This window comes from Mchenga conophoros, linkage group LG19, assembly GCF_057382185.1.
Source record: "Mchenga conophoros isolate Kocher_MC1m ecotype Shallow Benthic linkage group LG19, M_conophoros_male_GT1.1, whole genome shotgun sequence".
Taxonomy (NCBI): domain Eukaryota; kingdom Metazoa; phylum Chordata; class Actinopteri; order Cichliformes; family Cichlidae; genus Mchenga; species Mchenga conophoros.
This window is the reverse complement of record NC_140544.1, coordinates 31,541,722-31,560,604: the sequence shown is the minus strand read 5'-3', so window position 1 is coordinate 31,560,604 and position 18,883 is coordinate 31,541,722. Positions and strand designations below refer to the sequence as shown.

At 43.2% G+C, this 18,883-nt stretch overlaps 1 protein-coding gene across 5 annotated transcripts; it reads right to left on the bottom strand.

The window, feature by feature from the left end:
- Positions 1–32: 32 nt before the first annotated feature.
- On the bottom strand, positions 33–18,416 carry cep170ba (centrosomal protein 170Ba). Of its 5 annotated transcripts, none has more exons than XM_085256289.1 (19): positions 18,125–18,416; positions 17,102–17,239; positions 14,761–14,850; positions 13,913–13,991; positions 13,132–13,190; positions 12,538–12,694; positions 9,854–9,982; positions 8,363–8,854; positions 7,368–8,284; positions 7,048–7,206; positions 6,481–6,619; positions 4,805–6,361; positions 3,847–3,988; positions 3,416–3,539; positions 2,875–2,985; positions 2,702–2,790; positions 2,211–2,304; positions 2,073–2,139; positions 33–1,969 (listed from the first exon to the last, which is right to left on the bottom strand). In XM_085256289.1, exons 2-19 carry the CDS (start codon positions 17,204–17,206, stop codon positions 1,746–1,748), a joined length of 4,734 nt encoding a protein of 1,577 aa, XP_085112415.1. In that variant the 5' UTR covers positions 17,207–17,239; positions 18,125–18,416; the 3' UTR covers positions 33–1,745. The 5 variants fall into 5 exon arrangements, with proteins under 5 accessions (XP_085112415.1, XP_085112414.1, XP_085112412.1 ...); XM_085256288.1 differs by having other exon boundaries at positions 3,847–4,093; positions 7,087–7,206; positions 18,125–18,414; XM_085256286.1 differs by having other exon boundaries at positions 3,847–4,093; positions 18,125–18,413.
- Positions 18,417–18,883: the final 467 nt, after the last annotated feature.

Here is an 18,883-nt window from a genome sequence, read left to right as displayed (position 1 = left end):
TAACAAGAGATAACAGATGACAAAAAGCAAAACAGGTTTACTAATCACATTTATTTGGAAAAAAACAAAACATATCTGACATCTTACACAAATAACCAAACATAAATAACAGCTATCAAATTACAACCAAATCATTTGGGTAGGGAAGGAATGGAAACAGAAACTGAAGATCCAAAACAGGGGACAGAAATTTGATACACACATTTTAAATCTTCAGCGGACCGTGTCGGACTAAAGCTAAGTGGAAATACTATCCCACAGAAGATGAATAGCAGCAACGGGTTGAGAATGACAAGAAGAAAAACATTCAAATTTTGCTGGAGTCTGTAAACAACCACTGTACTCGCCCGCATGAAACTTTATCCCATGCAGCTAATGTGGCACTTTTGTAGGTACTTCCCAGTTACAATCACATGCATGGTCCAGACTAGGAAGAGGGAAACTGAGAAGCTTGCCGGAGTTCCCTGCTTCGGCCTCCTGTGTCAGCATCGGATTCTTACAATCTTTCACCGGAGAGTCAAAGCTTTCAGTTTGCAGCGTATCGGCTTAAAGAGGGATGACGCTGTACTACCTCAGTGCAAAAAGACGAGATTGAGAGGTAACCTGTAGGACGTGTAGACGATCTTTAGACATTTACACACACGTTAACAAATCAGCTGCTATCATCAAAATTTTTTAACAATTTCATACAATTTACTTGGTCATAAATAACATTACATCTCTCACGACTCGAAGGGCCGAGGTGTCGTGCAGAAACAGATAAAGACGACACATTTCTCGTCCTTGAAATCGTGTTCGTCTTTGGACAAACCTTGGAGCCAAATTTTGCTTGAGGCGTGGAAAACAATCCAAAGCTCCCAAAGTGTTTGACACAAATATAAAAATAAGAAATTTTACAAAAGTTAGAAGGGCTGGGAATACTCTAAAGCTGCAGCCAGAGTTTGTGATTGCTTGCTGATTTACTTATAGAGCACACCCGTTCCTCCATTTAGATTGCACACTCCTGAAGTGGATTTTTTTCACCCTCTGTTGGACAAAAGCGTAGTGCCGACGAGGGAAATAGTACCAGCGTGCACACAAAATTGGCTTGTAGCGATTGCGTAATAGTAACAAACTATTCTGGCACAAAAGGCGACTAACTCGTACCTACAGCCGTGCTGTGTCAGTTACAAAATACCAGTGTCTCAGGAAAAAATCCCCTAAAAAATACATTTTCATTCTACCCCACAAAGAGGAAGGAGGCAAACAAAAAACAATAAGCGTGGGGAGTTACTGAGGATGGAGCACACAGCATATCAGCATGTGCGAGTATTAACTTTAGTTCTTGCTATTATAAAAATAAAATACTTCCTCAATGATGATTTGTCACTAAACACACATGTTTGACGTATCTGAAGACTTCCCTGGGATGATTATGTTCAGGCTTGTTTTTCTCTGGGCAGCTAATTATGATGATCTTTTATTAAAGAAAAAAAAAGTGCTGGTGATAACAACATTGGCAAATAATGACGACTATCTGTAACACACACAATCAAGTATAGCTTTGTGGTCTCTCTCAGTGTGTTACATCCTTACACAGGTGGGTGTGCTTATAGTGCAGTAGTGTGTGTGTTTGTGTGTGCAGGAGGATGCACTTCTGTGAACAAAGTCTCACTTCCCTCCTTTGGGTTTCCTTTGTGCGCACAGAGGTCTGGCACCTGGCTGTTTGGAGTGGACTGGCTGGACCTGCGTGTTTGTGCCAGATCTCAGACTAAATATCCCTCTCTGACATCGTCTGGGGTCGCAGCCGCTCTCCTGACCCTCTCGCTGGGCCTCGGGCCACCGCCACGCTTGAAAATGGAGTGCACCGTTCTCCAGTCTCGTGAGGAAGAATGCTTGCTAGTGTGAACTCCAGATGAGGAGGAGACTGCAGTGGCTGAGGTCTTGGTAGCTCCAGGCTGCCAGCTGGGCTCCATGACTGTGTTAATGACTAAATATTAAAAAAAAATAATTGAAATTAGTCATCAGCCACAAGAAAATTATTTTAAAATTATTTCCATTTAAATAGTTTCTAAAGGGTCTGAATGACTCACCTTCGAGTTGTCTCTGAACTCTCCTGAGTTCTTTCAAGATAGATGAGATTTCCTGAAACACAGACGTCTAACTTGGCTCAAACATGCAGTGTTTACCAGCATGTGTTTATCCTGTCATTCAACCAAAAGCACACTAACCTTGTTGGATGTTTTTGCAAACGGGACATTATTTTCAGAATCGACCTTGGCCTCAATCTCTTCCCAGATATCCACTCTGTCCTGGAACATCACCCTGTGTGCAGAGGTGCCTTTCAGTCAACGTTCTGCTCTCTGACACTGATCATTTTGCAGAATTTATCACAGCAAAAGTAAGCCACAGCTTTCGTTTGACGTCTGAAACATTACCAAATAACGACCAGGAAAAGACAAGCTGAAGCCGCATGTAGCAGAGGAAACAGTTTTTTCATCTGTGTCTCATTTACTTAGATTAGATCTCTGCTCTTGGTCCCATATCGTCAGCCAATCTGTCTGTGAGCTGACTCACTAAGTTACAGTAATTAAATTAGAGCTGATGCTCACTGCAGTCTGGCTGTCAGACAGGATCAATAAAGTTTTTCATCAAAGCCAGATCAGGAATGGAAAGAGAGGAGTTTAAGTGTTCATGGTGTCTGCTCTTCTTAGTATCTTACTTCATTTTGTCAGCGAGCTGCTCCGTGTTTTCTCTGATAGCAATTATGACCTGAGACACCGGATTCAGCATCGCAGTGTCCACAACGCCCTGAGGGGGACAACAATAAAACACTTTTATAAAAGAGCTCTCGTTACAGGATATCTAAAGGAGAAGCAACTGATCATGTCTGACCTCTTCTCTGCTCCTGGAGTTGTGTTCACGGTCACTCCAGCTCTGCTCAGCTTCCCCTAATGGTGCAGAACTTGGGGGGACTTTCTGGTAACTGTTAGCCTCTGAAACATGCTGATCAAGAAAAAGATGAAATAAAGAAATACGTTTTTTATTTTTTAATGGCAGGTAAATGCATTAGAAGACTTAGTGTAACTATGGTTTTCCTTTATTTTATTTAAAAAGAGATGACTAGAATCATCTTCATCTGAGCTCTTTCATCGTCACTTTGGGCTAATATCGGTCTATAAGCTATGAATCACTGTAAAATTTTAAAATGTGGTGGAAACCACAAAAAAAATGTTTAAGTCATAAATGCTCCCATATAATTTTCAATTATGAGCCAATTCCTTTAAAACAAATACCAAAGCTGTAAGAGAGGTAAACAAATCCATAGCAGGAAATGGCTTTACAATTAAAAACATCATAACAGCACATGTTAACACATGACTGCCGTCAAAAATGCCCTCACTCGTTCACTTGAAGTTTAAGGTAACAACGGTACCTGTTCATAAGAAGCCGCCGTGGAGCCTGGTGCACTGCACTCCTCTCCGGGCTCGCCATCACCCGCTACATCGTGGATCTCTCTGGCTAATATTGCCAAGTCTTTGGCCAGATCTTGACTCAACCTTCAATAAAAAAATTAATAAATCCATATTGTATTGAATTTAAGTATTCCTTTTAAACCAATTCTCCACAACAAAGTCAATGCAAATATTTTTGCAAGAAACTAAAGGAAATATCCAATAATATATATTCAAGTTTAGTGTTGCAGTGAAGTAAATTAACCGTTTGAACAGATAAAAATCATCATCTACTGTGATTTTTCACACAACCCTTAACTAATGAAACAAAAATAAATGCTTAAAACTGTTTGCGTTTGCTGGAAAACCCAAGTATTCACACCAGAAACGCCCAGCCTGTCATATTTCTTACCGTGCAATCTCAGCACTGTGTGTGGACCAGTTGTGGAAGGCATCTCCCTCGTTGGTCTCCTCTTCAGAGTCTCTGCCGCGGTGTTTCGGGCGCAGGGCCACGATCGGCTGCGGCCGAACCGGATTGCGTGGGCTATGAGAAGCTGAGGAAGGTTGGGAGCGTTTGTGTTTAGGAGTGCTCTGGTTTGAGTCGTACTCCTCATCTGAGGTAGAGGTATAGTCAGAGCCTTTCTGTCGTCGCCTAGAGCCTTGGTGTTGTGAATTGGTTAGAGTTTTGGAAGACGAGGACAAATAAGTTGGGAAAACAGGAGAGAGAGAAAGAGATGCCATGAAAGAACCACCAAGAAAAAGAAAAAAACCCACTGAGTGTTTTAATAGAAACCCCCAAAACATTTCCCCGAACAAGAGACAGACATGATGCTGTGGAAGTCTTCATGACTTTCCAACAATTTACTGTTGTTGTTTTTAAGGGGGGGTCTGAACCAAACTCAAATGAACACTAGACTTCCACAGTACAGCGGCTGAGTACAGATAGGAATAAATGAGTTTAAAAAAATAATACAAGTTGATGTGTAATGTGAAACATATTGTGTTAAAGTCAGGACCAGTAATACACTCTCAAAGCACGGCTGCATAAAGAAACGGCAATCCAGCCTTCACTTCAATGAGTGTACACTGTGCAGATGAAAGATATTGAACATTGGAGAATTAATATTAGTGTTAGTTTCCTTCACACACAGCTGTTGTTTGATGAAAAAGTTCTTAATTGCAGAGCTGAGAAATCGGTTATATTAGCTGAGACTTATAAAGGCTTCAGACCAATTCTCTGTCATGTCTGACACACATTGCAGGCATGTCATTCCCACAATGCTAAATCAGAGTTCATTTTTATGGCTGATAAGGCCCTGCACTTAAATATATAAGAACAGATGGTGTGTAAGTGCCGGTACTATACTTACTTGCTGTGCTGCTGGCATATTTGGCACTGCTGGAGCGAACACGAGTGATTGGAGTTCTGTTGAGTGCTGCCTTCTGTGGCCTTTCTCCCGGCTTTGGCCCTGGACCAGAGGCCCTACGAGTGGAGCTGACACCCAGCTCTGCGCTGCGGTTGGAAAATCCTGTGCTTCTGCCTGTCCACTGTGGGGTGGAGGAGGCCTCGTTGTCACTGGGTGTGTTAAATGAGCTCGTCCGTTTCCGAGGCATGGCCAGCATATCCAGCCTGGAGAGTTTCTTGGCTTCCTGGGGCTGCTTAGCTGGGGTGTTGTTGGCCTCCTGGTACAGCTTATCAGTCTCTGTGCCCTCGTTGTCTGAGGCCTCTCCGAGGCGAGCCCGGCGCAGCATGGAAGTCCTGGTGGGTCTTGGGGCTGATAGACTGTTGGCACGACTCAGTGCCTGGGACACTCTGGAGCTCTTGGTATCCTCCTTCTGAAGGGGAATTGTGTATTTGCGTGTTTGTTTGCTGTTTGACTCCTGATCAGAGTATGGTAAGCTCTGGTGGTCATCACTTAGGTCTGTGGAACCACGTTTTCCCACACTGCGTCTCAATCCGACTGGCCTCCTCAGAGGTTCAGTCCTGTTGCTCCTTTCTGCTTCCTGAGTACGGTGCTTTTCTGAGGACTGCTGAGTCGAATCCTGACTAGTTAGGCTAGCTGAAGACCTCTCTCTCTGGAGGCCACTGACCGACACTTTTTTTGTTAGTGTGCTTGGCTTTGTCTTACTGCTGTGTTGGCTGACTGTACTGGAGGTGTCCACATCAGACTCCCCAGAAAGAGAGTCCATAACAGGAGATGGAGTGTTGGTTTGTCCTGCTTGGAGTTTGGCTTCCAGTACAGCCAGAACATCTTCAGTCTCTTTGAGAAATGAATGCGTGTCCTGACTGTTAGCTCTCTGCAGTAATTCAGGGTTTAGATCTCTTTGAGCAGGCTGGCTAGAGATGTTAGGCAACCTGGTGCTGCTAGATCGCTCCTTCGTGAAGCTCTCCTGTCTGAATAACGGGGATGCTTCTTTACCCTCTGGCCTCTGTGTTGCCTGGCTCAGTACAGGAGCTGATACAACAGGTTTGACTCTTGCAGACTCCTGACTGCCTCTCAGTTTGGTCAGAGTGGCTGTTGAAAAGGTTTTGGTCACCTGTTTTCTCTCAGCCTTAGGCACCACCTCCTCCTCTGACCCGATGTAAAAAGATGTAGACTTGGCCGGGAGCGTGCGCTTGTCTCCATTTTGGTCCGACAGAGGCTTCCTCTTCTGCTCTACAATAGATCCATCATCTGACTTGCTGGCATCACTCAGGCTGTCAGGCTCTACATCGTCCTGCACAGTTAACCTGTGAATGCCGTCTTGAGCGTCAGGGACCCCCAAGCTGTTATCTTCAACATCAAATGTTGAATTTGGGTCATAATGAACATGAATGCTGGGAGCTGGAACGTCACTCTTCTCCCCCGGTGATGTCAGCTGCAGGCCGCGCTGAACTCTTTCTTGGCTTTGGCTGAGCGTAGCCTTGTGGACGATTGTGCCTCGTGCTGAAGTGGAACAGTTTTAATGCATATTAACCACAGACGATGACGCTGAATATCATTCATATTCATCAGGGTGTCTCATTATCATTTCAAATAGAGCAATGGCTGGTTAGGTGGCTTACCCCCTTCTGACAGTCCCATCTGGGAATGGATGTCAAAGAGGCCGGACGAAGGCCCAGATTCTGCATAGCTGTCTGCCAAGCTGGCCCAGCAAGACATCCACTTAGGAGCCCCCTGTAAGACTGCACCTCCTGACTGAACCTGTAAAAGATGGCATACAAGTTATTCATTACTGTTAAAAATAGCAAAACTGTTAAAAATATAATTCCCTTAGTTCCAGTTATTATAAATTCCAAAAGAGCAATCTGGTTCAAGTGCTGTATGCACTTGAACCCTAACATGTTGTACTAAACACGTGGTTTGGTTTTCTGTTTTCTTTTATTTGGTTAGAAAAGAAAAACCCAAACGATCATGAACCCAGAGCCTGTGTGCAAAGAAGAGGCAAGTGCACAAATCAAAAGAGAGACACCGAAAAAAGAGCAAAAACCAAGAAGGCAAATCAAGGAAGCACTACATCCCGATTGGTGCAATCAGACACTTGAGTCTTACCGACTGAAAATAATCATTGTTACATTAAAATGATCAATCATCTATCAATTCATCATTCAACCCTGAGCAGGAAAGTTTACCTTCACCAGACTCTGTCCCTGCTCTGGAGCTGGCCTCACCTCCCCACAACTTTTCTGACTATGCTCCTCCCTGCCCTGAACAATAACAGGCCTAAATGCTGACGGTGTTTCTGCTTCACTCAGGTTCGTTCGCTCTGGGCTGTCAACGACACCAAACACCTGTCAGGAACAAAGCATTGCAAGTGGATAAGTGCACAGAGAGGCAAAGCAGGACTGCTAATGTTCATGGCTCAGGACTTCACTCCGAGAAACACGAGGAGACCGGTAATTAGCAAAGCTGCCTTATTTCTTTTAAAACGAGCATACGTGAAAGAACTTGCCTGGTCAATCTTGCTCCGTGCCTCTTCCAGCTCCTTATCGTGAACATCTGTTTCAATAGTGTAGGTTCCTGCGTCACTCAGACTGTCCTCCTCTTCATTTCTGGGGCCTGTGGGGCTCTTAACGTCAAAACTTTGAGATGCTGGGGGCATAACAGGAGCCTTGAGGGGGACAGGTTTATGAATTGGCGAGGAAGTTTGAGGCTGGAAATGAGCGTCAGGCTGAGGAGGGCTAGTGGTAATTTGGCCAGACTGTGATGCTGGCCCTGACCCTGCTTTAGATGCTGTAGTATTTCTCTCCCAGGTGGCAGAAGAGATCTCCTTTGCTTGTTTCAGTAATTCAGCAGTAAACTCCTGGGTGAGTTTAGATTTGCGGCCCACGCTGCTAAATGGTCTTGCGGACACAGATGAGGATGAGCGGGAGGAAAGGCTGGTGCTGATCCGTTCTTCAGTCTTTTCCCTTCGTAGAGAGCCAGCTCTTTGGGAGCCCATAGAAGCAGGGCCCTTCAGGGGGATAGTGTACCGTTGGGTTGGTGGAGTAGTGGTGGAAGATGGAGGTGTGACTTGTCTCTCCCCAGTCGGACTTGAGCTTTTCTTTACTTTCTCCAGCTGTGGCCTGAGACTGGAGGGTTCTGGTGGGGCCATGATATTGATGGACTGGGAACGCTTCTTTCTCTGGTTGTCGTCAATGAATTCAATCACAAAGGCTGGGTGGGGCTCAGCTTTAGCAAGACTGGAAAGGGACTGGGACTCTGGTGGAGAGCCAGACACAGGCTCCACTGAGTCAGGGGAGAGAAATCGCTGTGGTGGGGAAGCTCTCAAGGCTTGTGGAGAATCCTGATGTTCTAACTGGAGAAAGTTATTTCCATTGAGTGCTGGGTGCCCCGAATCACTTTGAGAACCATCTTCATGGTAGTTTGCTGTTGATGGAAGGAGAACAAGTTAACACAGTATTTCATCTAAAACTAGAGTAAACAGATGGTGTATAAGAGACTCACTCTTGGTGGTCTTCAGAAGAGATGGGTCACTGTTTGTGCTGCACACATCTTCATCTTGCGAGCTCTTTCCCAACATGCTAGCGCTGCTTTGGACGAGCCAGTCAGCAACTTTACTCTCTGCTGACATCACCTCAGTAGGTGTGCTAGCAACCTCAGTGGAAGGTTGCTTACGCTGACGGAAAGAAAACTTGGTCACATGGTCCTTGATTTTCATTTTACCTGGCGTGCATTCATCAAATTCGATGGTAAAGGATGCGTGGCTTTGAACCACAGGGGGTGTGGGGGTGGAGGAGATGCAGTCAGAGGCATCTGCTGTGTCTTTTGTTGGAACTTCATGAACCTGCGACTCTGGTTTCTTGGTAGGACGCTGCTGGAACTCCTTTGTTGGGATCTCAAAGTAACTGGGCTCCCGGCGGTAGGAGAAGATGGGCTTAGCCTGACTGTCTGGCAGAGAGCCATTGCTCTCATATGTGGGCACATCTTTAGCAGGTTCTGTTGTCAATAAAAAAAAGCTTTTAGTGTGCTGAATATTAGAATATTGTCACACTTATATCAAAGTTCCTAACTCAAAGTTAAAGGAACTCAGATTTATGTAAATCTCTTAAAGCATAACCACTAAACATTTCCTGAAAATAAGAGCCATAAATAACATGAAGGTTCCAGACGGTGGGGCAGCACGGTGGTTAGCACTGTTGCCGCACAGCAAGAAGGTCCTGAGTTCAATTCCACCATCAGGTCTTTCTGTGTGGAGTTTGCATGTGTTTGTGTGGGTTCCCTCCGGGTACTCCGGCTTCCTCCCACCGTCCAAAGACATGCAGCTTGTGGGGATAGGTTAATTGGATAATCCAAATTGTCACTAGGTGTGAGTGCGACTGGTTGTCTGTCCCTGTGTGTTAGCCCTGCGACAGACTGGCGACCTGTCCAGGGTGGACCCCGCCTCTCGCCCTATGACAGCTGGGATAGGCTCCAGCGCCCCCCGCGACCCTGAAAAGGAGAAGCGGAAGCGGATGGATGGGTTCCAGACGGTAGGCTGGGAAAACAAATCATGTGATTGGTCTTTGGATGCCAGCTGGGTGTGGCCAAATACCACTTTAGGAGTTCAGAGTCCAGTGGAGGGTAGTTGAGGGGGAATAATCTGTTTCAGTCTGGGCAACGTGAGGAGAACAATCACCATCATCGGCTTAGATGGTCATAATCCATCATGAGGCAGACAGCCACTGGTTTGGCCTGGCTATCAGTCCACAACTGACAGCCAGGGACCTGCCTTGGGCTTAACACCATCTACCTCTCAGTGACCCACAGAGAACATCAAATGCCACAAAAAAGGCAACTTTAAATCTAATTCACAAACATGGGAATATCCAATAAATGCAATTAAATCACTAATATAAAATACATTCTGCTTGTAAAGACAAACACTTCTGAAGGCATACACCAAATGAAAGGAGTTTACAGTGATTGCATGTAGAAATATAAGACAGATTCACTGACCTGGAGATTCCTTCTCTGGAAATTTTCCACCTCTGCTCTCCTTTTTGTTGGCCGGGTCCTCATCTTCTCCCCACCAGGAAGGCTGGCCATACAGAGGCGTGGGCTTGGATATCGGAGCATCTGTGGAGGCTAGCAGGAAAAAGCCCACAGACAGACACAAACACAATCAGGTACATAATATACTAAAAGGTGCAGGGAGGAATGGTAGGAACAAAGAAAGAGCCAACAAAGACGTGAATTTAAACCACTGCTTGGTTTTATAATCCAATAAGTTTGTTAGTCACATGACAAAACAGTGTTTTGTTTGACGTTGCAACAATAAAAAGTTACACAATGCTGGAGCTCAGAAACAAAGCCTTACGCTGCAAGTGGCCTTTGGATGTTTCAGAGCTCCCACACATTCCCATGACACAGAGAGTGTAGTGGGGGTAGGGAGGTCAAACTGTGATGCCAGATGTATCAGCAAACCACCAAAACATAATCCTCCTCATGTGAGGACAGTACAGCTAATCCTAATCTTTATAGGAAAAATGGAAGAAATCGGTCCAGGATATAGAGTAAGCTGGGCACGCAAAGGCTTTATGTATACAGAGGTCTCTGCATATATTCTCTTAAATTTGAGACTAGTTAGCTTGGCTAAATTTGCTGATGATATGTGTTTAGCAAGACTTGCCATATAACCTGGCATACTGTTCCACACAAGCCAGCCAGCCTCTACTAATCAGATCATCTAGAAGCTGCCGTTTGGCCTGATAAATAGGATAAACAAGCTCTTCTGAGTTTAATGTGGCTGCACAATCCCAAGTATCAGCAGCACTTGACCACTGTTGCCTTGGACACACACAATAAGACATCAACACAGTGACCGAAGAGGCAGAGGGGCACGTTACAGATTCCTTTCCACTTATTTAATCTTCCCCTTTTAGCTAAAGAAAATGTGGGCGAGTGTAGCAGCTTCAGTACACAGAGCAAGGTTATGCTAAGTGTATTATTTGGCATCTCAAACTGTGCACAGACACAGAGGTACAACAAAGACGGGACATAATCTCCCAAAATAAAGGTGGCAGTTATTAGGGACATTAGGTACTGTGTTTGGAGGTAGTTAAAAAGCAAAAAAAGTGAATTTTTGTTTTAGCTATTGTTATAACTTACTGGATTTGTTAAGTATGGAAACTTTAAAAAGGAAGCCACTACAAGAGCAACCACTGGGAACGCTGAACTGTTAATTTCATGCCCTCTTTTTTTCCTCTCAATACTAAATAGCCCTGGGTCCTGGCACAGTAATGTAGGCCCGACTGAGTCACACACTGTACAAGTGAAGTGTCCTGTGCTGCAGACAGCTGGAGGATTGGAGTCACTCCACATCCTGTACAGCTGCAGGGGAAAACAAGCACAGAAAAAGACACACACGTCTTTTTTTCCCTTCTCTACGAGGCTTGTCAGAATTAAAAGAAAACAAACCTAATATGAGGCAAAATAACATATCAAGACCTTAAACAAGCTCAGCCAAAGAGACTGAATTTGCATCAGCATTTGTCAACAGAGATATGCAAGCTCGGTCTCTGTGAGGCAAAGAGACTTTCCTACATCAAACAAACTCAACATGAATGAAAGTGACACTTTAAAAAGCGTGTACTCATTTTCTCTAACATACTTCTCTCACTGAGGCTGTAGATTTAGCACGACAGCACAGACTCCTTTGAGTGCAGGCAGTAACTGCGTAGCAACAAGTAAATATAGAGTTTGCACTGAAAGATGTCTTGCAAATAATGAACTCATACTTGCAGGCAACATAATCACATTCTGCTCCAAAGTGATGTTTACTAAAAAAAAAAAGCTAACAAAAGAAGAGTTTCTCGCAGTGCCGCAGTCAATTACACAGCTATGAGAAACATGAGGCGTGTGCTGGAAAAGTCCTATTTTAGGCACAGTTGTAGTTTTCCTTCTAAGCTCAAAGGCCTGATTATGGAGCAGAAAGCACAAGGCTGCTGCTTGCTAGATTAACTACAGCTGGAAAACGTTTCATCGGTGTGAATAAGCTTCATTCATAAAATGCCTAACTTAACAGTGCCCCGACTGTTCTGCTGTTGACATAGAGTGAAATAATAAATTCACTAAGTACATGTCAGAGTAAAGAGGGTGTGAAAGAACTGGAAATATCAGCAGTGACAGATCTACCATCACCTACATGGACAGAAGTGCCAAGCTGGGACTAAAAACCTACAGACCTTTCTAATTCTACAGCACGTGGCTGAACCACCGTCAGGCATGTCTGACTGAGATAAGACTGTTTGTCCTTAACTCTTTACCCCTCTGCTTGTCTGCAAAGCCCTTACTCATGTATACTTACTCTGGCAACCCTGGGATGTCAAGATCTACTTTTTTACCGACACCACAGGATTGTAGCATCAGCCTCTCTACTCACATGGCATCCTAATCCCACAGCAGGGAAGCTCTTAATAAGAGAAGCCATCATCCTATCGAGGGATCTATGGCCAAAGTCATGCAGTACATGGAGACTCAAGCAGACTTCCTCTTCCTCATGTATGTGGGACCAAGCTATTCAAATCCACTTCATTTAAAACTGTTTCTCTCATGCACCCAGAACAATTTATCTACTTCTGTTATCATAAAACCTGCAACCTTCCTTCTAACAAATGAACTGTGTGGATAGAATTATTTACCTGTGAGGGAGTGGGCTTTACGCTCAGCTTTGTCCTGGAGTTTGGCATTGGATAAAGAGTCTTTGCTCTTCTCTGAGTGCTGGAAGTGCAGTTTTTCCTTTGCCTTGGCCTCCAGGGCTTTTATGCTAAGCTGCAACTGGCTTGTGTACTTCTCATGCTGCACACACACACAGACAGGAGGGAAGCAGGATGTGAAAAACCTTCCGCCAACAATCAGTACAGCTGTAACGTCCTAACATATACACACTGTAAGGAAGAATATCCACCAGAGACTCAAGCTTCAACTTCTAAATATTACACATGCATCATTTTTATTTTAATTGAATTCAGCTACAGTAACTAGCAGCATTAAACATGCAGAAATGACTTTAAGTGTTAAGTTATTTAATTTAATATGAAAGAAAAAATTTATTGTAGATAATTAAGCTCTAGTTTGCCATGGTAGGAGTTGGCCTGGGAAGATTGTGACTATTTTAACATATTATTTAATACCAAAATAATGTTAGTCTTTCTCAGTAGGGATCTACAGCAAACAGCTATCGCTGAAGACAGTCGAGCACTGACGATTAAAAAAGGAAGCTTACTCTTACTTACTTTAAGCGCTTCCTCCGGGACTTTGTGTTGACTCTTTTCCAGGATATACACATGCACATGTACAGATGGAGTTAAAGGAAACAATCTACATATTTTTCTTTTCAAACAATTAGATATTAGAGATGTCCTGACTGGAAAATACTGAGCACTGACCATTACTTTTTTCTGATTGAAAAATCAGAAATGTTGCTCATTTCTCCGTTTGCACCAAGACAACAAATAAATCTTTATTATAACCAAAAAATAAGTGAACTGGTTTACTGTCTTGTAGCACTATCACGAAACTTATCAGTTCTAAACTGATGAGACAACAGATAAACATCAAGAGACATCACCTATAAAGCTATAAATGTATTTATAGCAGTCAATTACTTCTCGAAACTGTGCCCCTTCACCTCTAACGACAAAGCATGTCTACATGTATCTGTACACTGAACAGTGTTGCTTTGTGTTATCTAACATACATTTCACCACTCATTAGTTTTCTCCTGAGGTCAAAGGGCGCAGGCGGCTTCCGGTCAACAGTTCACTATCCTGGCTGAAAAACACACAGGATTTTCATGCCAGTAGATCAAGGTGGAGAAAAAAAATGTAATAAATGTGAGAAAAAGTGCTGCTGACCCCTGGTCCTTTTCTGTGTTGAATACCAAAGACCAATGAAAACAAAAGCAGAAAGTCTGGATAATGTATGAATGATACACGTCCAATGATGATTAAGCCAACAGAATTAAAAAAAATAAAAATGCATAAAGTTTAAAACATAAGTATAAAAAAAGGATATCATAACCAAAGCGAATGACATCTGACAGCTTTAGGGTGATATATGTCTGGTCTGGGATTCTGAGGTCGTTCACAAATGTCTGCAAAACAGAAAAACAAAACAAAATTCATAACATTCACTGTTCATTCGCTAATGAAGGTAATGACTCACAGGTGACAGGCCTTCTAATTCCAAGCACTCGGATACCGTAAGGTGCTTTGCCAGCGGACCTTTCCCATTGAAAGTTAATCCACCAACACGTTAAAACTCTGATGAGATTATGTTGTTATGCAATGTCAGTAAGCTTTTATAAAATGGCCAGGTGGAAAGAAACATGTGCAATTTGTTCATCAATTTGTTTTAACTTCTCCCTTAACTAACAGATGGTTAGAGGAGTTACTCAATTTATCTTTAGATGATTAAAAGTAAAGAAACAAGGATAACACTGTGCACCAAACAGTAGCTCTCATTCTACACAGACGAAACAAAGGTAATTAGGGAAGGATTTCAGTTATAGGCCCTCGTACTGTTCTGCTCTGATTAGTTTAGCTGCAGTTACTAAGGCCAAAAGAAACACTGAGAACAATGAACGGTTTCTCCCACGGCTCAGCTCAGGATTTCATTTGGATAATGGTGCAGTGAAGTGGCAACAGCAGCAGAGAGACAAGGGAACAGGGTGAGATCGAAAGATTTTCTTTTTTTGGGGGGAATGGTCACTGTTTGCCCAACCGTTTGCACACACACACATTTTTGTACTAAGGGATTTACTGCAGTTGAAACACGAGCCTTCGGTGATACCAGAGACTTTTTTTGTTGTTTTTTGCACAAGCTGAAGTACAAAGTTTGGAAGTAAAGACAGACCCACTCACCCCGTTCAAGCTGCCCAGGTCCTTCACCATGTGCTCATCTGTATTTGGGTCATAGTTGATGACAGCATGCTGTTTATCCACACTGCGAGACTGAAACAAATGTGGAAAAAAAAAAGTGCTGACAACTTGATTACATGACATGAAATTTGTGATCATTCATTTAGATTCTAAATTGAGATCCCAAGGTAAGATTTTCCAGGCTTACAACTGGGATTCTGGAAGGTGGCGACAGTACGAATTTTACCGATATGCACCATAGGCACTGAGTCTATCAGAAATTATGTCAGTTTAACAGCTTATTCAGTTTTGGGTTGAGGTGGTGTACACTTTGAACAGGTTGCCAGGTCATCACAGGGCTAACACAGAGAGAGAGAGCTAACCATTCATGCTCAAAGTCACACCTACAGCCACGTTAGAATCAGCAGTCGACTTAACATAAATGTATCTGGACTGCGAGGGGAAAAAACAGAGTACTCAGAGAGAACGTGCCACCTCTATAGTGAAAAGGTCACTGCCAGTCAGCATGCAGACCTGGGACCTTTATGCTGCGAGGCAACAGCACTGCACTGCTGTGCCGCAGTAGTTATTTTTGATACCTAAAGAGTCCTTTATTCTGGTTTACACACAATCCCAATTAACAAAACTGTGCACAAATATTTTCATTAGGAAACCCAAGCATGAGATGGAGCAGCGGGTAGCACTGCTGCCTCGCACCAAGAAGGTCCACCATCAGGCTGGAGCTGTTTGGCTTCCTCCCACAGCGCACAGACATGCACAAGATCAAGTTAACCGGCAAGTCTAAACTGATAAAAGGTGTGAATAGTTGTGGTGTTTCTGTGTTAGTTTTGTGATAGACTGGCAACCTCTCCACCGATGACAACCCTGAAGTGGATAAGAAGATGGATGGATGGGATTGAAACAGGAATTTTCTTTTGGATGTGCCAACACGCCCTAAACTAACTATTCGCCCTAATCTACCAAAATCTTCTCTGAATGCTGAAGTTTCTGTGCACGCATCTGCTATTACACAGTTGTGTGGAGTACCCACAATGTTGTTGTACATGTACAACAACAATAAAAGGGCTATTCTATTCTATTCTATTAAGCAGAGTAAAAATGCGTCTTCATCAATTAAGTTCAGGCTAAGCCAGTGATTCAGACTGACTCACTTTTTCTTCTCTCCTCATTAGGGCCTCAGCACAAGCGAACTCACTGAGTGCCAAACTTGTCTGCAAAATTAACACTGTCATTCAATGGACAATTTATGGGCTTGTCACAAACTGTTCCAAACCAAACCCTAACTGGGATAAACAGCAGTCGGAGGCAGTCTGTACTGCCTGTGTTAATCAGCTCAATTGGTCGCCTTTTAAATAACTTACTTTAAGTTTTTAGTGTTGGTTAATCAATTTGTCGATTAGTTTAACAGATCTGAATTCATAACTCTTAGTCCTTAACTTCCCTTTGCACCCCTTATCAGAGGAAAACAACGTATCTCTGGCTTAAGAAACAATAACAGGCCACTGAATTAGAAACAAAAGGCACTCAGTATCATTGTAGAGGCGTACGGTCTAATTACTTCTCATGGAGATACAGACTGATCAAACACTAGTACTCATGGAAAGTCCAAACTTTCAAGGCGAGGTCCTTAATTGTGCGGTTTGATAAAATTTCCCTTAAGCTGGATCCGTGCCTCTCATGCCAAATGGGATTCTCTTCTTGTAATCTTTCAGATACAATGTGAATGAGGGAGGAAAAAAACTCCCCAAGAAACCCAAAACATTTAAGACATTAAAGACAATATAGGGCAGGAATGGGCTATGTGCCAAGTCAGGAAGAAGCCCCAAGCACTAGAAATATCTGCATCGCTTCAAGCTGGGGAAAAAGATGAGGCGGCGACGCCTAAATGTGGACATAAGCAACTCTGTGGTTTGCGGGGCTTTTCTGCACATAACGCACAAACTAAGGAAAGTATAAACAACTGCTGCCGAGGCAACATTCTTCCTTCGCTGGTCTAAACACAGAGCGAGAAGAAAATGGGAGGAGAATATTACACAAAAACCACAAAGAAATTGTGTTTGTGGCACACAGAGCATGGAAAAGCAACACATGGGAATGCTTTAGTTGAGTTTTTAAGTCATTGTTTGTGAGGCTGCGAGGGGCAACTTTGAGTGAAGACACCGTCACCTGGTTAGACATCTAACCAGGTGACGCATGCCAGAAGCCTCCTGCTGGTTTTTCGCATACTTGTGTGACCAGCTGTCCTGTCAGACATCAGTGCAGAGTAATGCAACTTATCCTGAGCATCCTGAACGTCACGTACGACACTCTGCGTGACACTCACCTGGAGCATGAGCTCGCAGTCGTCCCGACCGACGAAGATCATCTCGCGTGGCAGCCTGTGACGCGTGCCAGAGCTGCTCACCAGAAACCATGATGTCACACTCATGTTGGGGTTGCGAGTCAGGACCTTCTTGGCATCCTGGGAAAAGACGACAACCAAATAGATCTAGGATGGCAAAAAATCTTTATGCTAATTTAATGTTATCTGAAATTTGCTGTGCTTGTTCTTCATTTTAAATAGGCTATTTATATTCCATTTATAATTATTTGTTTCACTGATTTTTGTCAGTATTTTATATCAAGCTTTTTAGGCAGTATTAGTCATTGTAATTTCTTGTGTATTTTTTCCTCCAGCTATTTTGTTTGGTCATATTTTGTTTAATTTCACTTAATAAAGTTGATGACTCTGTTTTGGCAGGAACTTTCAAACCTTTGGGATTAATCATATTTTGCTACTATCTGAACAATATTGAATATCATTTTTTTTAAGGGCAAAGAAAAACCCTCACTGCAATGAGAGGATCTTTTTATCCAACCAGTTGTGTCTGGCTGTATTACTACCAGCTAATGCCATAAAAAAACGGATCCCATTTTTGTAGCTAGATTTTCACTCGTCAGGAAAGGCTACACAGCAGAGTATGTTCACACAAGTAACAAACGCAGATATCGTAATCGAATAAAGGCGATATGAGATGTTAGAGTTTATCTTTTTGATGAAGCATGCCGGGAAACTTGTTGCAAATGGCTCCTGTGAGGAGTAAGGTAACGATGGCTAACAATTCAAACTTCCAGCTCAGGTTTAACTTCCTGTAACCTTTGCGAGCTAACCAAAAAATACAAGCCAGTGTTTGTATTTTAAATTACAAGCTGCTTGTAAATAAACCACTATTTTTTTATTTTTTTTATTTGATAAAACAGGGAGCTGTTGGGAGTCTGTCGGTGAGGTTGTTTAGCTAACGCTCGTGAGCCTCCGGCTTGAACGAAATAAGCTATCTCCAAACGATTTCCCCCAACAAGGACTCACCTTTAAAGCCTTCTCCGTTTTACTCCTGAGTGAATCCAGTGTTTGTCGTCCCACAGCAGTTTGGAAATTCGACGTCCGACCGACACTCACTTACAACAAGCTCATCAGGTGACAACGGGCAGGTAAAGTTCGCTCACACCCTTACCTTCCTGCGGGAATGACAACCGGACGAAACTCAAACCTCAAACGCGTCTCCTCCCGTCGGGCTGACGTAGCTTGACAAGTCCCCATCAAAAGCGTTTTTTTCTCTCCGAGAGGTTAGAGGAGAGTAAGAGCTCTCACTCTGTCCGGGTTCCGGGAGCAGAAAAGATGGCGGCGGCTTCAAGCTGAAAGCTAAGGGTCGTGTCCAGAGGAAGAGTGTTGTATATTTTTTTAAAATATCAAAAATGTCTACCTACCTTCTTTATTTTTTCATTTTATTAATTTATTTATACATTTCTCTTTAATGTCGGCTGCCCTGAATTTGTTAAATGTGTAATGTTTATTAGCGTGGTTTCTAAGACTTTTTATGGGCCTAATTTATTTTATATACAGTTGAAAAGTTCTAACATCTGACGTTTGTAGCGTAAGTAAATGGTTATCTATTGGCTAAATAAATTCAGAACTTCGACGCGCATGTGCAGCACAACATAGCGCTAGTCGCCATCTGGTGAGTAACCGCTTTTATAGACGATCTACGGCTTTATTCGTGTCCCGACCGGACTTTGTTTATCCTGTGTTTCGCTTTGGCAACGCATCCCCGTCTAAATAGAAGAAATG